The 13,914-nt window shown below is 37.9% G+C and overlaps 1 protein-coding gene across 8 annotated transcripts in view; it reads right to left on the reverse strand.

Annotated features, from left to right (window-relative positions):
* Window positions 1-1,603: 1,603 nt before the first annotated feature.
* The window catches only part of TRAF3 (TNF receptor associated factor 3), a 69,009-nt gene continuing 56,698 nt past the window's right edge, over window positions 1,604-13,914 (reverse strand). For all 8 annotated transcript variants that reach the window (XM_085317410.1, XM_085317415.1, XM_085317408.1 and 5 more), the window contains 2 exons: window positions 10,395-10,569; window positions 1,604-9,554 (listed from right to left, as the gene is read on the reverse strand). In XM_085317410.1, coding sequence (XP_085173536.1) covers window positions 8,983-9,554; window positions 10,395-10,569 — 747 coding nt within the window. In that variant the 3' untranslated portion in view covers window positions 1,604-8,982. The remainder of the gene's footprint in view (window positions 9,555-10,394; window positions 10,570-13,914) is intronic.

Below are 13,914 nucleotides of genomic sequence, written 5' to 3' on the forward strand. Positions count from 1 at the left end.
GGAGGAGAAGGGAGAATCAATGTTAGTCTTCATGTTTAAAGTGATTTGTTTCTTCTCCACTTATCCCGCTACACTGAAATGACAGAAGCCTGAGCAGCACCAAACCAAATTTGGAAAACAGGATCGGCTGTAGGGACAGCAAAGGCTGCTTTTCCTTAAGGAGGGCTCTGTTTGAAGGTGATTCACTTCATTAATAAAAGACAAGAAAGTTCTTTGTCTTCTCGTGTTCCCCAACAAGGAGTGGGAAGAGCTTTGCCCAACACAGCCTTAAGAGCTGGCTGTGAGTGCACAAGTGGAAAGCCTGACGTGCAGGGCAGCGGATGCCAGAGCATCTCGAGTTGCTTGCAAGTAGCTCTGATAGCAGAAGTGCATATCCACCTCAGCACACCCTGAACACAGCAAAATTTCTTGGCTACCCTTCCTTCTCTCTATGCCTTCCTGCATTCACCATTTGGTTTGTGTGTCTTTCATCAAAAAAACCAAAAAAACAAAAAAACAAAACAACAACAACAACAACAAAAAAAAAAAACCCACCTGCCACACAACACAGAGCTCTGTATCAAGCAATCTGCTTCACCCACACTCCTCAGGGGCTTTCCAGCAATTTTAACCTACCTGCTGCAAACCCCAGCATCTGCTGGCTGACCAGCATGTACTCCCTTTCAGGTATGGTCCCACCACCTGYAGTGCAGCTGCTTTTGCTGTGGTGACTCCCAGGAGAAGCTCTCAAGGCAGCACCTCCAGTCCTACAGCACACAGCTCAACAGCCCTCTTTCTAAGGACRGCAGCTTGGCCAAGGCCCCTCTGTTACCATTGCCCACACTACGATGCAGGCYATGGGTTTGGTCTTGCCTATGAGCATGGACAGTATGTTCCCATGTTGCTAAACCACACGTTACCATCGCAGAGTGAAGTGAAAGAGGGAAAATGGGAACTTCAGTAAGAAAGAGGTGACAGGGAAGAGAGTGAACAGAAAATGGAAGGATGAACAGACCAGTGGACTTCATGAAAATTGCATACTTTATACATCACCACTGGGAACCCCAGTGTCTTCACCACTATACTGAATCTGAAATGTGGTAAACATTATTGCTTCCATGATTTCAAAACTCTACACTACTTCTACCTACAACACACTGTCCCATGATGTAAAACAGTTTTACATCTGGGAACAGAAGATTTACTAACAACACTGGAGTAGATTTTTTTTTTTTTTTTTTTTTTAAGAAAATAAAACTATAGCTTTTCCCTTCAGTCACCTCTTCTGGGAAAGTAATGTAATACAAATGCAAGAAAAATAATTTTAGTTATTTCTGCTCTACTTGCACACGGACTGTTGACATTGACAGTTTATTCTAACCAAGACTTAACAGGATCCTACTTTCCATGTGAAAACGTAAGACAAGTTTCCTGTGAATAGGAAGGCAAAATGTGCTAAGATAATAAAGGTCTATCAGGTGCACATGAGTGTAAAGCACTAAATAGCCAGGTGTATCAGTGAGTACACAGAAGCAAAAGGATCCATTTTTACCCTGTTTGCAAGTAAACATCAGTCATTCAAATTCAACACAGTAAGTTTTTTTTAAAAAATACGATTTCCTACTTAGATTTATTTTTCCTTTAATAACACAGTTTAGCATTTCAGAGTTTTGCATTCTACACTCTTACACACTGTCCTTGTTCATTAGCATTTAAACACAAAAAGACATAGCAAGACCTCCAAACACAAATAAATACAAAAACACAATATACAATAAACTGAAATACAACATATAATAATGCTATTGAGAAATTAAGACATGTTGCTAATCCTTTTTTTATTATTATTTTAACAACATGGTTATTGCTGAGCAATAAATTATACATTTTAAAGTCGTTTTTCCTCAAAAAAAGAAAAAAAAAGAAAAAAGACGAGAACCACTGGTTACCAGATCACTTGCACTGTATTCTTACAGCTATTGATAATTAAGACAGGCAGAATATACACAATAAAATGAGGTTGGCCTTCTTTGGTCTTTGTTTTTGATCATAAACTGAACACAAGTGTACCGTTCACTGAAGAGTATGAGATTAAAGAAATGGTTACACAAGTTTTAAACACATTAATTTGTACATTTTTCTTGATCACTGATGTCTTTTCCATAGATATTTCTTACAGAATTTCTTGGAAACAAATGTCAGCTTTAGTTGTCCCAATTATTACGTTGTTCCATGCATCTTAAAGGTTATCCTACTTGTCTAAGAGAAATGGACCTATGCTGAGCCCACCATCTCCTAATGGGAGATTTTTCACAGCTCTCTAGTCACCATTAAATCATTGGAGTTTTATACTCTGTAGAAAAAATCCTGAACTTCCCCTATTTTTTTTCTATAAAACTGAAAAAATATATAAATCAAACAACAGCTAGAAGAAAAACAAAAGAGRTGGATTCACATGATGCATCAGCAACAATGGAAGCTTGTACCTTCCCATTCCACAAGTACAGATTATACAACTCTCTGCCAGTGACGCAGGTCATAGTTGGAAGATGTGTCCTCTCAAATGTGAGCTATATTCAAGTTCAAAGCTCAGAACACTATGCAAGAAAATGACCTTTACGAATGATAATGCTGGTTTATCTCAATAACCCTTAGACAGAGTCAAATTTTATCACTACGCATCACACTGCCAGCAATGGAGCGTGTGAACACCGGCATTGCTAAGAAGTTAAAAAGTCCTTGCAGAACTGGCAACCAAATTAAAAGCTTAGTTCCAAAGGACCAAAAACACAAACACTACATACAGACAACAAATCCTTCCCTAAATAGGTAGGTTAGTAAGCCACAGAGCTGGGATCCAGATTTGAATTTCACATAAAATCTGGGATGTTTGGATCCAGGATTTTGGTTCAGGCGCTTCTCTGTGAAATTTAGAACTTATTTGAACCCTAAGGAACTAATCCTAACTTGGAGGGGAAAAAAAACCCACCAAAAAAAAAAAAATCAAACAGCCAAGTATCTACACTAAGATCATGAAATGGAAGACAAAAGCTGCAGTCTTGCCATACATTAGAAGAGAACTAGGAATAGTCAGATCCCTTACATGTTGTACATCTTTGCTCTTCTAAATCTTAAGAGGATGTCCCTGAATCAGCATTCCAAAGTTTTCCACTACCCTCATCTATCTGGTGCTTCTCCGCAAAGGCCTGGGTTAAAAGGCAGGAAAGAACAGTTAAGCCCTCCATATTTCGGTTTAAAGAAAAGGAAAAAACAACAAAAAACCAAACACACAAGAAAGGGTCAGTTGCACTATAGCTGGTAGAACCAAGATTAATCCACTGTAAAATGGTATTGTTCTCTCTGCTCCGTTAAGAAAGGTGTAAGAGGAGTCTTATTTTGCTGGCCAGTTCTGAGCAAGCAGAGCAGGACACCAACATTTGCTGCTATTATACACATAGACATGTTGTGCTGGCCTTCCACTCTGCAAATTGTGCGAAGTACAGCTAAGTAGTTAGCAATGCCTGGGCCACCACATACGTACAACCCCAAATCATGACAGCTTCTATATTTAATTCTAGCCCTTACTGTCTTGATGTGGGTCTTTAAGGTATGTCAACTTGCTTTTCAGTTCCTTTAAGAGACAAATACATTGGAAGAGTAAAACCAGTGATGTAACATAACACTAGGGAACTGGAACCTTTCATTTATCCCTGGCTCCAGGAGACTCCTGGAATTTGTGACTCTAGGCAAGTCACTTCATTTCTTGGCCTCCATTTCCTTTTTCCAGAAAAGACAAATAGTACTTGCTAAAAGAGAATGTTTGCAGAGACAAAGTGTTTACTACACTGTACATAGCACTAAAACTATTTTCAGACAGACCAAATTCCAGAATTGATTTTTTTTTTTATTGCAGTAGCTATGATTTCTGGATCAATCAGAATATAGAGGTATTGACTGAACAGAATAGGAATTCCAGGAGGAGGTCCAGCTGCTTTTTATCACTTTTGCTCCCAGATTAAAAAAAGACTAAATCTGCAATTAACAAGATGCCCATCACTATATTTGTTTAAAATACATGAATCTCCTAATTAGCTGAGTATGAGGAAGGACATGTGTCCTAGATGACATTCCAAGGTCTTCAGAGAGGCTAAGCAAACTGCTCATTTCCCATTTGATAACAGCTTTTTTGCTATATATGTATACACACATAGGTCTTCAAACCTGGAGGATGGGAATCTAAAGTTTGCCCTTAGCCCAGATGCTCCCTTAGCAGCAGCAAGTTACGTTTGCACCACTTGATTAAATATAACCTGGGGGATTAGGGTTTTGTTTCATCACTTCTACATAAAGCCTTTGCATATATATGTGCATGTGTGTCTGTGTGTATGTGTATGTATGCACCTGCACATATACAACTATTATAAGGAGCAAAAAATAAAAAACTAGGTATGCAACCCAAGAATTTTTCCCCCTCACCTATTTGTATATTTGCATAGTTAAAACATATCAAGGCATCAATACTGCAGTAACATTTTTTACTCTTCTGAGGTGCAGGCAACTTTTCATGTCACTCTCTAGATGCCCCTGTCTTAGACCAAACAGCACCATTACGTAAAAAAGATAAAATAAATAAAAAACAACCCTAAACCCAAACCACTGCATTGTTGGTGAAATGCCTATTCCACAYGATGGAATACAGATACAAATAGGTGGTAGCTTTTAAACTCGATCTCAACAACCCATAATTGTGGCAAGCTGAGAAAAACGAACAATACAATCACAACCTAACATGGGTTCAACACTTAAATTACAATTAACACGGATCTCTTATCTTTGCATTTGAGAAATTCACCAGGCACAGAAACAGGCACATATCTTCAACTTTCCTTTTCCATGTAGGAAAACCCACCAAAAAAGTAAATTGAACTGTATTTCATATTTATAAGACAACTAGCACGTTACCCACAACATTTTCAATCAAAATTATGCCACTCTTCGCTTTTTCCTATTGCACATTCTCTTTGTGAAGAACATTTACAGTACAAGGCTGAAATCAACATTGCATAATATAAGTCAGCAGTTGACTTAAGTCAGCTTAAGTCATGAAGGTGTACCATGCAGACAGTAACTGAAACAAGACCCCTTTAATAAGATCAGAGAATTAATGCAGACATGGTCGTGCATAATGATCGCAGGTTGGTCTTTAAACACTGAAGTAGTTTCATCCTGTTTTAGAATTCCAGACTTCCTAAATGAAGGATACGCACACCYCATACTGAACAGTGTATAAGAAGGGCAACATCCAGCTTCTCATACCTTGGAATCTGCCTAGACAAAGCTAGAAATGGGAGAGGCATGTACGTTACTTGGAGAGTCATCACTAAAGCAACAGACTTCAGTTGTGCACTGCTAAGAATTACTAAGCGGGGGGGGGGGGGGGGGGGGGGGGGGGGGGGGGGGAGGTTCCACTGAAGAAATCCTATTCATGATAAAGCAAATACTCCGGGACCCCCATACGCTCAYGGCACCCCACACAATTAAAGTGGGTTTCAAGAGCGTATCTAGGGGCAGACTGTTGCCCTATGAACCACTTTATGTAGACAGTCCCTAAAGAAGTTTGGATACCTGGTCAGAATAAACAGGAAAACAAGAAAGGGTGTTATCAATGATGAGAGGAAAAGTTTTAAATAATTTGAAGTGTTGTGTAAAGCACCAGGCATCTTTCTTTTCAATTTAGAGAATATACAGTGGCCCTGTTTTCACAAAATGCTACATAATCCTTGCTGGAAAGCAGAGGAAAACCATTTATATGTACACAGTAAGAACTGTACAGAGACGGTCTGCTAGTTCTGCAGAAAAAGGGGTGTTACAGTCAAGGCTTCAGGTATTCCACAGCAGGCGGTGTTTATGTTTTGTAGCAAGATCCTGGATTTCACAGTACGCAGGGTTGGCAAACTGGAAATTCTCTGGCAGCTTCATGTAGTTTTACAAAATAAGTGCAGTAGGCCTCCATTTTATTAACTGTGATAAAAAGCATATATGCAAAAATATTTTTATATTGATAGCACATTACTGCATTATAAAAGCTGCCCAAGTGAAGCTGAAGATTTTGGCAGCTGGTGCTTTTGGCACTTGGGAGATGTGGAAAGCAGCATAGAGATCTGTGAAACAAGAACAGTGACTGATGTTTCTGCTACAGTGATCGGCATTAATATAGTTAGCAGTGTTCGTATTTAAACTTCTCTATGAAGTTTCTGAGTCAATATCCCACTAAGAGGGGATATTCAGATCTCTTAAAGCTACTGGTTTAGGCTGTGTGCAGACTCAGGAAGACTTCCCTATTAGTTTACACTCTTCTCTTGTTCTAAGTCCTCTTTCAATCATAAAGGCTGGAAACYCTTTTTCCTCCTCTTTAAAAGAGCCTGGATTTAGAAGCACAATTCTGTCACAGGAGTTGGAAACTGCGGTCAGAAACCTGCAAAACATGCCGGGCCATGCTTATACCAGAATTCTCCTCCAAGTCCCAGACAGAAACAGGATATAAACTCTTTTGAGATGGCCAAACATCTAAGTTTACAAGACATGCATTAGCAATAGGAGGAGAGTCCTTTGGACATTTCCACTTGGGAATCCTGTTTTCAGTAAAATTCTGTGATGCACAAACACAAAAGCTCAGCTGCCCACATTCACAATTATTAAAATGACACAAGTTGAGCAAACCTTCGCCCAAAAGCCTAAGTGATGGGTTTGTTTATGCAGCCTGCATAAAACTGCAAGTGCCATATAATTATATCTAGAGATACAGACATGGGTATATCTATAGATACTTGTCTCTTGTGCAGAATGTCCTCCTTCTGTGCTAGAAGTGCCAGCACATGCCTCCATATTTTAGCTTGCACTGGTTGACAGCTATGTACCATAAAGGAAATACAGTACCTGGACAATGGAAGGCAAGAACAGGAAGACAAGTTGCTACTGAGGGCTCTGACTGTCAGTAGCAGGCAGTATTCTAGCAGGTGCCTGGAAAACCCATGAAGATCACTTAGCATGCATTGTATAATCATAAATACTTCTTGCAGGCACTGTGTGTGAAGGCACAGCCAAAAAAGACAACAGCAAAGACAAGCTGAAATACAAAGGCATGAATTCAACTGCACCTTAGACAAAAATCGTGACTACGCCTCAAAAAGTAGGAACTGACACAACCTGATAGTAAAGACTAAGGTGCACCATCTTCTTTCAAGCCCACAAAGGCGAAACACAGTGGTGCAAGTCAGCTCTGTTTAAGCGGTTCTCGGATTTTAAAAAGCACCACAATCAGGGTATGTCCCTAGATTTGCTTGTCACAGACTATTAAATAGAAGCAGATGAACACAGCAGTTGCAATCAGCATGTTTCAGGGCTTGCAAATGCTTTCCATGAAGTTCAGGCTGTTACAAGAAGGAAGCCTGTGCATTCCCTGTTAGGATGCTTGTCTGCTATGAGAAGCTGCCATGAGCGTATACATTCACAGCCCACAGAATTCTCACATGAGTCCGTTTAAAGCCATGCTACTTTCCAACCACAGGCATTAGAGGAAAAATGTTGCCTTCCTTCTCACYGGCCACAGAGACTGTCTAGTCCAAGCTCCATAGGAGCACTGAGCATAACATTCCAGCACCTGATTAAAGATAGATTTCGCCATGGCCAAGCCACAGAAGCTGCAGTGACCAAAAGAAATGGACTTGGGCTTCTATTTTGCACATCATAAGATACCTAAGGGCTCTGAAGATAAGGCTAAACATTATGCCTGACGTCCAATTAAACTACCATTTCAGTTATCAGAATTAATCTGAATAAAAAGCTATGGTTTATAAGCAGCATAGCACATCTAAGGCACATGTATGCATGCAAGTCACCATCACTGCATTAAGACATTGCTGATTTGTCCTTAAGAAGCAATGATTGCTAGTACAGAACAAACATACAGGCTTCTTTTCAGCACTACTCCTCCTCCCCAATACTGAAAATACTATATAGTGCTGACAGCATAATGTGCAACATATATAGCTTGATTGGAAAGCATGGGGCAGAACTTTAAAAAAATGTACAGGATTCCGTTTAGAACTCCAAAGTTCAACAAATGCCCTATTTTAGGGTGAAAACAATTATATATCTGATAATGATGCACAGCATCCATGAGTGATTTTTCCTTAATTTTGAAATAGTGTCATTAACTACGACATATATTGTAGGTTTACATTTCTAACGAGAAATAACAGAATTGAATAGTTTTTTTTCCTATCACAAGTGATAACCAGTGTTTGGTATCTTCTATTTTTCTTCCAAGAAATATCAGTCTATCAACAGTTTTAAAATAAAATGTTTTCTGTAACAATAGAACTTTAAATAAAAATATGATTTTGATTCAGTTACTTTTAAGAAGACATGGATACTTTTCCAAGATCTTCTGGCAAAGTAATTATTAAAACAGAGACCAGATGAGGCCTTAAAAAGACAATATACTATATTTCAGACAAGATTGCACCTCAGTTTTTCAAATAATACCATAATTGCAACATTACTTCATCATTTCTTCTTTTAACATGCTGACAATTTCCAGCTAGCCCACATGTGAACTTTTTTGTTTTTAATTCTAGCTTAAAGGAATAAGAGTCAGTAATTTATTCAGCACATACTGTATAYGTCTTTTCACCTCCAATTGACTATTGAGCATTAATAAGTTAAAAAAAAATCCCCTCTGACCATAATCATTATCCTCAYGAGGGATAAATGATTCTTCAGAGCTTAAGTGTTTCTAGTTCTATTAAAAAATATACCATGGTATGATTTCTTAATGTGTTGCTACTTTCGCAATTGGACCCTATGCAGTTATGCCTTCAAACTCTTCCTTCTGTTCCACAAGGTGGTTCTGTGAGCTTTAAAACCTCTGATTGAAGACAAACTGATATAAAACCCCCAAACGGAGTTGTCTTCTGCTTAATCTGCCTCCCCCATCGTATGTCAGGGGTCTGGTAGATCCGATGTATCCACTATGACTTTAATAAAAATAGTATCATCTTTAATATACGTTCCATTCTCTAGAACAGTTTGAGCCACAAAGACTGGACAGCCAGATGCAATGTTCATTTCTCCAGTTGGCTTCTTGAAACTGCTGCTGTTTGGATCTGGCTTGAAGGCATCTCCTAAGTGGCGTCGAGACGGTCCCTGATCCATTAGCATAAGAGTCACTTTCTGTTTAAATGGCCAAGGAAGCAATGCATCATATTCTCCACGCATTATGACAAAAAACAGTGACAAGTGCGTCCCTTTTCCCATGCCATCTCCATTAAGGTAAACTCTGGCACACATCTTGTATCCAAAGTATCCAGTATAAAAGGGCTGGCTGTACAAGGACAGAGTCTTCCCCATGACTGCCTCTTGCTTCCGACGTTTATAATCTCGTATTTTCCAAATTAATACTCCGTTGTAACTGGCTGTTTCTAAAACTTGGAATCGGAGGTCCATGTCAGCCAGCCTAATATCATGAACACTCAGCATCTGATCATGTCTGCTCAGCTGGGTCTCTAGCAGGCCTATTAGAAAATGGGAAGGATAAGTGTGAAAAAAGTGCTTTTTCTAAAGATTGTTAAAAAATATATCAGTCACCATAATAAGCAATATAACCACAGAGGCTCACAATTTTTGAGTAAACAGTTAATAGCATTATCTGTAGATCATCATCATCAGTGGAGGCCTTAGAAAGAGTCTGATATCCTACATAATCACTCTAAAATTCAGAAGCACCACTGGTTACTCAAAGAGATGCTGCGTCTCATCTAAAGTTGATCATAACAGAACAGAAAATTCAAGCCAAGTATTATCCTACACGCTCTACATTATGATGTAGATCATTCTACATTCTGATGTAGAATAACCATCCAGTTTGGAAGGGGGTTCATTTTTAACATCACCTTTCTTTCTCTTGCATGAAAGTTAATACATTATTCTTTCTCTTTGCATACTGGCAATGCTGGTCAATATGCAATACAAGGTGGCAGATGCACTTGTAAAGCAGGTTTATCTTACACGATTTTATTTAAATGCTAAGTTCCTTGGCCTGATTGTTTGAACTCTTAAATATGATCTACCCTATCTTAATAAATTCCAGTTTTCATTTTGTTCAGCAAGCAAACAGACCTCCTACTTTTCTTTGGATGAAATATCCCCCTCTGTAATAGATATCAAAACAGGTGGTTTCAGGTGGATACCCACATCATTAACAAAGTGRTAATAGTTTCCTATTTAAGAATCAGAAGAATTAGCATTATTGATGTTTCCACAGGAAAAAAACAGTGGGAGTGACATTCGAAGGATATCATCTTTCCTCTGACAAACTGCTGTGTAGCGTTTCAGTCCACTGTGCTTACACTTACTTGTGTTTCGAGCTCCTTGCCCTGCAGTTTTATCAACGCTTTCCAGCTCAGTCACTCTGTTCTGGAGGGATTCTACACTGCTCTTCATGCTGTCAGCCTCCTCCCAGTTCTGTCGGAAGGGGCGGATTTCTTTGTCCAGTTCTTTCAGTTTCTCTGCTTGACTGTCTATTACTCGCTTTATTAAAAAAATTAGAGTTAAAAGAAAAAAAAATCAAAAAGACAAATTATGCAAATTAAATAAGGATTATATACCTATAACAAGATTTATTTCAAATATAAACAGGTTTCACTAAGGTCAAATATTTTAATAGCACAAAACCTTTAAAATTCAAAAGAATAAGGATGGAATTAAAAACAGAGAATTTAAAAAATTATGCAAACACTCCAGCAGAGCTATCCTCCTTTATTATATGGCCTTAGGGAAGTCTCTGGACATCTCAGCTTCCGTCAGTTGCAAAACAAAGTGTCAACTTAACTAAAAGCATTGCTAAACCCAAGTATTTATAAAACACTTGGCAAATAATATTAGAGCACTGTCAGAATAATCTATACAATTATTATAAAAAACGAAACTGGTAATGTGCTCTTGCCTTAAAAAAAAAAGTTTTCAGCGTAAGAACAATACTCTGAATACCTCTGTATCAGTATTACGGGGTGGCATATGTTGGATTTAATTCAAGAGTACTTAAGCAATACAGTATGGGCACAGCAATAACTTACCACAGTGTGAACCAAGTGGCTGCCCACATGCATGTGTTTATCAAGGGGTAAAAGCAAAATAACTTACCCCTCAGGAAATATGTTAGCTCTCTTATACTCCACATGGAGCAAAAGTATGCACATGTGCAGACAAAACAACATTAGTAGCAGGCTATAAGTTCACACAGTAACTTCAGCTTTAGTAATAGCTTTGTGTGCCCATATCCTTAGGAGCGCAAGTCCTAAAGAGCGTAAGTAGAACTAGTACATAAGTAGAACTTAAGTACTTTTAAAATTCCCACACTTGCTTACTAAATTGAATAGGCCATCCATCCTGAAGGTGCTTGCTGGATTTTGGAAGGTCATGAAACATTCATTTATATTCCCTGAATGTAAATTCAGGGAATACAGAAAGTCTACTATTCCCTGAAAGAGGGATATTGCAAGCACCTCAGTACCTTATAAAGAACATCACATTCTCCAGTCTACTTCAAACTTGATGCAAGAAATATATAGTATTTTATATTGTCACAGCTAAGTTGGACTAGCAGGAATTTTAGCCAGAACCTCATATTCAGTTGTGAAGCTTAAATGAGAACAGAAATATTAGAGACAAGAAACTACTTTTGCTACCAGTTACAGTTAAATTCCGAATCTAACTTTATAGTTTATGTACAGTATCATATAGTATACACAACTGTAAAATACTTTTTCAATTAATTATTCAATTAATTTTTAAAAAGTACCTCTGCAGTATAAAACAAGAAAATACAAAGGTATTTTGCACTTGCTTTCTGGTTAGGCGTATGGATTCAGTTTTCCCCACCAATGGGGAAAACCCTTCTGGCTCATGCAGCCTTCACTTCCCCTTTTAGACATTTGCTTTTAATCATGTGGTTTCAGTTATACTGAAAGTCTGTAATGATTAATTGAAAACTGTCAATTTGACAAGTCAACTAGCAAAATCATTATGTTCTAGGGTTTTATTTTGTTGCATCTCAAAACTACCACCTAATTTCAAAATTAGYTATTTACTGCTATGTTGGTGCTTTAAAACAAGCTTACATATATCAATTGCAATATTATGACTTTGTAAAGGAAAGCTGCATACTGAATCTGAAATACATGGGCTGTGGTCCTAGACATACCATTCATCAGCTACCAACACATTCATACCCTCTTCTTTTAGACTGATGGTAATCAGAAAACAAAACACAGGACCATTGTTAGCTATACACATAAAATGAAACATACCATTAAGTGGCATGAATTAACATTGTAAAAGCAAAGCCACAAGATTTTGCCAGCAGCTTACAGWTAACATGCAAAAATAGGTGTAAGGTGTGCCGAAATTTGATCTTTCCCTTCTACTCTCAGCCAATAAACTCTCCAAGGAAGGAACAATAACATTGTTACTGGTTTGCACAGTGCCTCATACAGAGAAGCTCTGATTTCTAATTGGGACCTCTTGGCCCTAATATAATATCAAATACAATAAATAAATACATTTTTCAATGAATCAGAAAAGCAGCAAAGATGTAGAACTGTACGCTATTTTTCTTCTAGGAGAAAGTTTTCTGAGAGTTATTACTAGGGGCCAGTTCTTCTCCACCAACTGGTATGYGATACTCCAGCTCTTTTTACACAATCTATTTTAGTTTTTAGCTTATTGTCAATAAATACATAGTATTTCAACTAACTCTTCATGATACACAATAATAAAAATTAGATCTATATTCCACTTTTGTAAAGCACTAGGATTTTTATCATTTTACCCAACAGAGATCCCTAAGTCTCATGCTGGGAGATACTGACATACTTAATCTGAATTTAATGCAGCAGTGAAGAATTTCATTCTCTCTAATTATGCCATTAGAAATCACATCGATGTCTCACACTGTACTCATAAATTTTCAAGTAGACATCAATTTTCTGCATGGACTTTCTATTCCAGCAACTGACCTCTCTATATCATTAATCTACAGTTGCACATCTGGTAAGTCATTTAGGGTTCTTCTGGATGTTGATTTTAATCTAGTTTTTCTTTTTTTAAATAAACTATTTCCAGAAGTTTAATACTATTTTATTAATTAAAAAAACTTAGGAAATTTCATAAAGAACTAAAGAAAGCTATATTTGCAGTTATCCATCTTTTAGATGTTCATAGCACACATTGCCATTGCAACTTACATAGCAAAACTGAAAAAAGAAAATAAAAGGAATTAAAGGTACTACTTGACTGCAGAAATGAACTGTGCATCCTCCCTCTGTGAAGGAATTTATCTATTCAGTCACGTTATATTCATAATGTCATTGCTKCTTCTTTTTTTCTTTTTGTTGCATGTCCACACTCAGCTTACAACTTGACTTGCTAGAATGCTTTCATGCRCTCAATAAGAGACACTGCAAAAGTTCCTTTCCGCAAGACAACAATCGAGAAAATATCACATGCCCTCTTGGTAAAGCTAGTAGAAATGAGACAGAAGAAGTAGTAACACCTTCCTTGGAGACTAGTACATACAAAATTAATTTGATCTCAAGGCAGAGCTTCCTGCCAGTGCCCAGACACCTCTCACGCTTTTACACTAGTTGCACTAAATGTCTCACAGTACAGGTGATGCCAACTGTGCTCAATAAAAGAGTTGCTCCCAAGTTAACAAAGGTTGCATGAAAACTATTACTGAAACTATACTGGAAATTACTAGCATGCATAGGACTTGGAGACTAAGCAAGTAATGCCTGTGTGCCTACACTGGAAATATCTATGGCTCCAGCATAGCCATAGTGGCTCAACACAGCCTGGAGGGGAAAAAAAAAAAAA

The sequence above is a fragment of the Rhea americana genome, unplaced genomic scaffold (assembly GCF_003343005.1).
Source record: "Rhea americana isolate MKP2758 unplaced genomic scaffold, rheAme1 scaffold_5, whole genome shotgun sequence".
NCBI classification, from domain to species: domain Eukaryota; kingdom Metazoa; phylum Chordata; class Aves; order Rheiformes; family Rheidae; genus Rhea; species Rhea americana.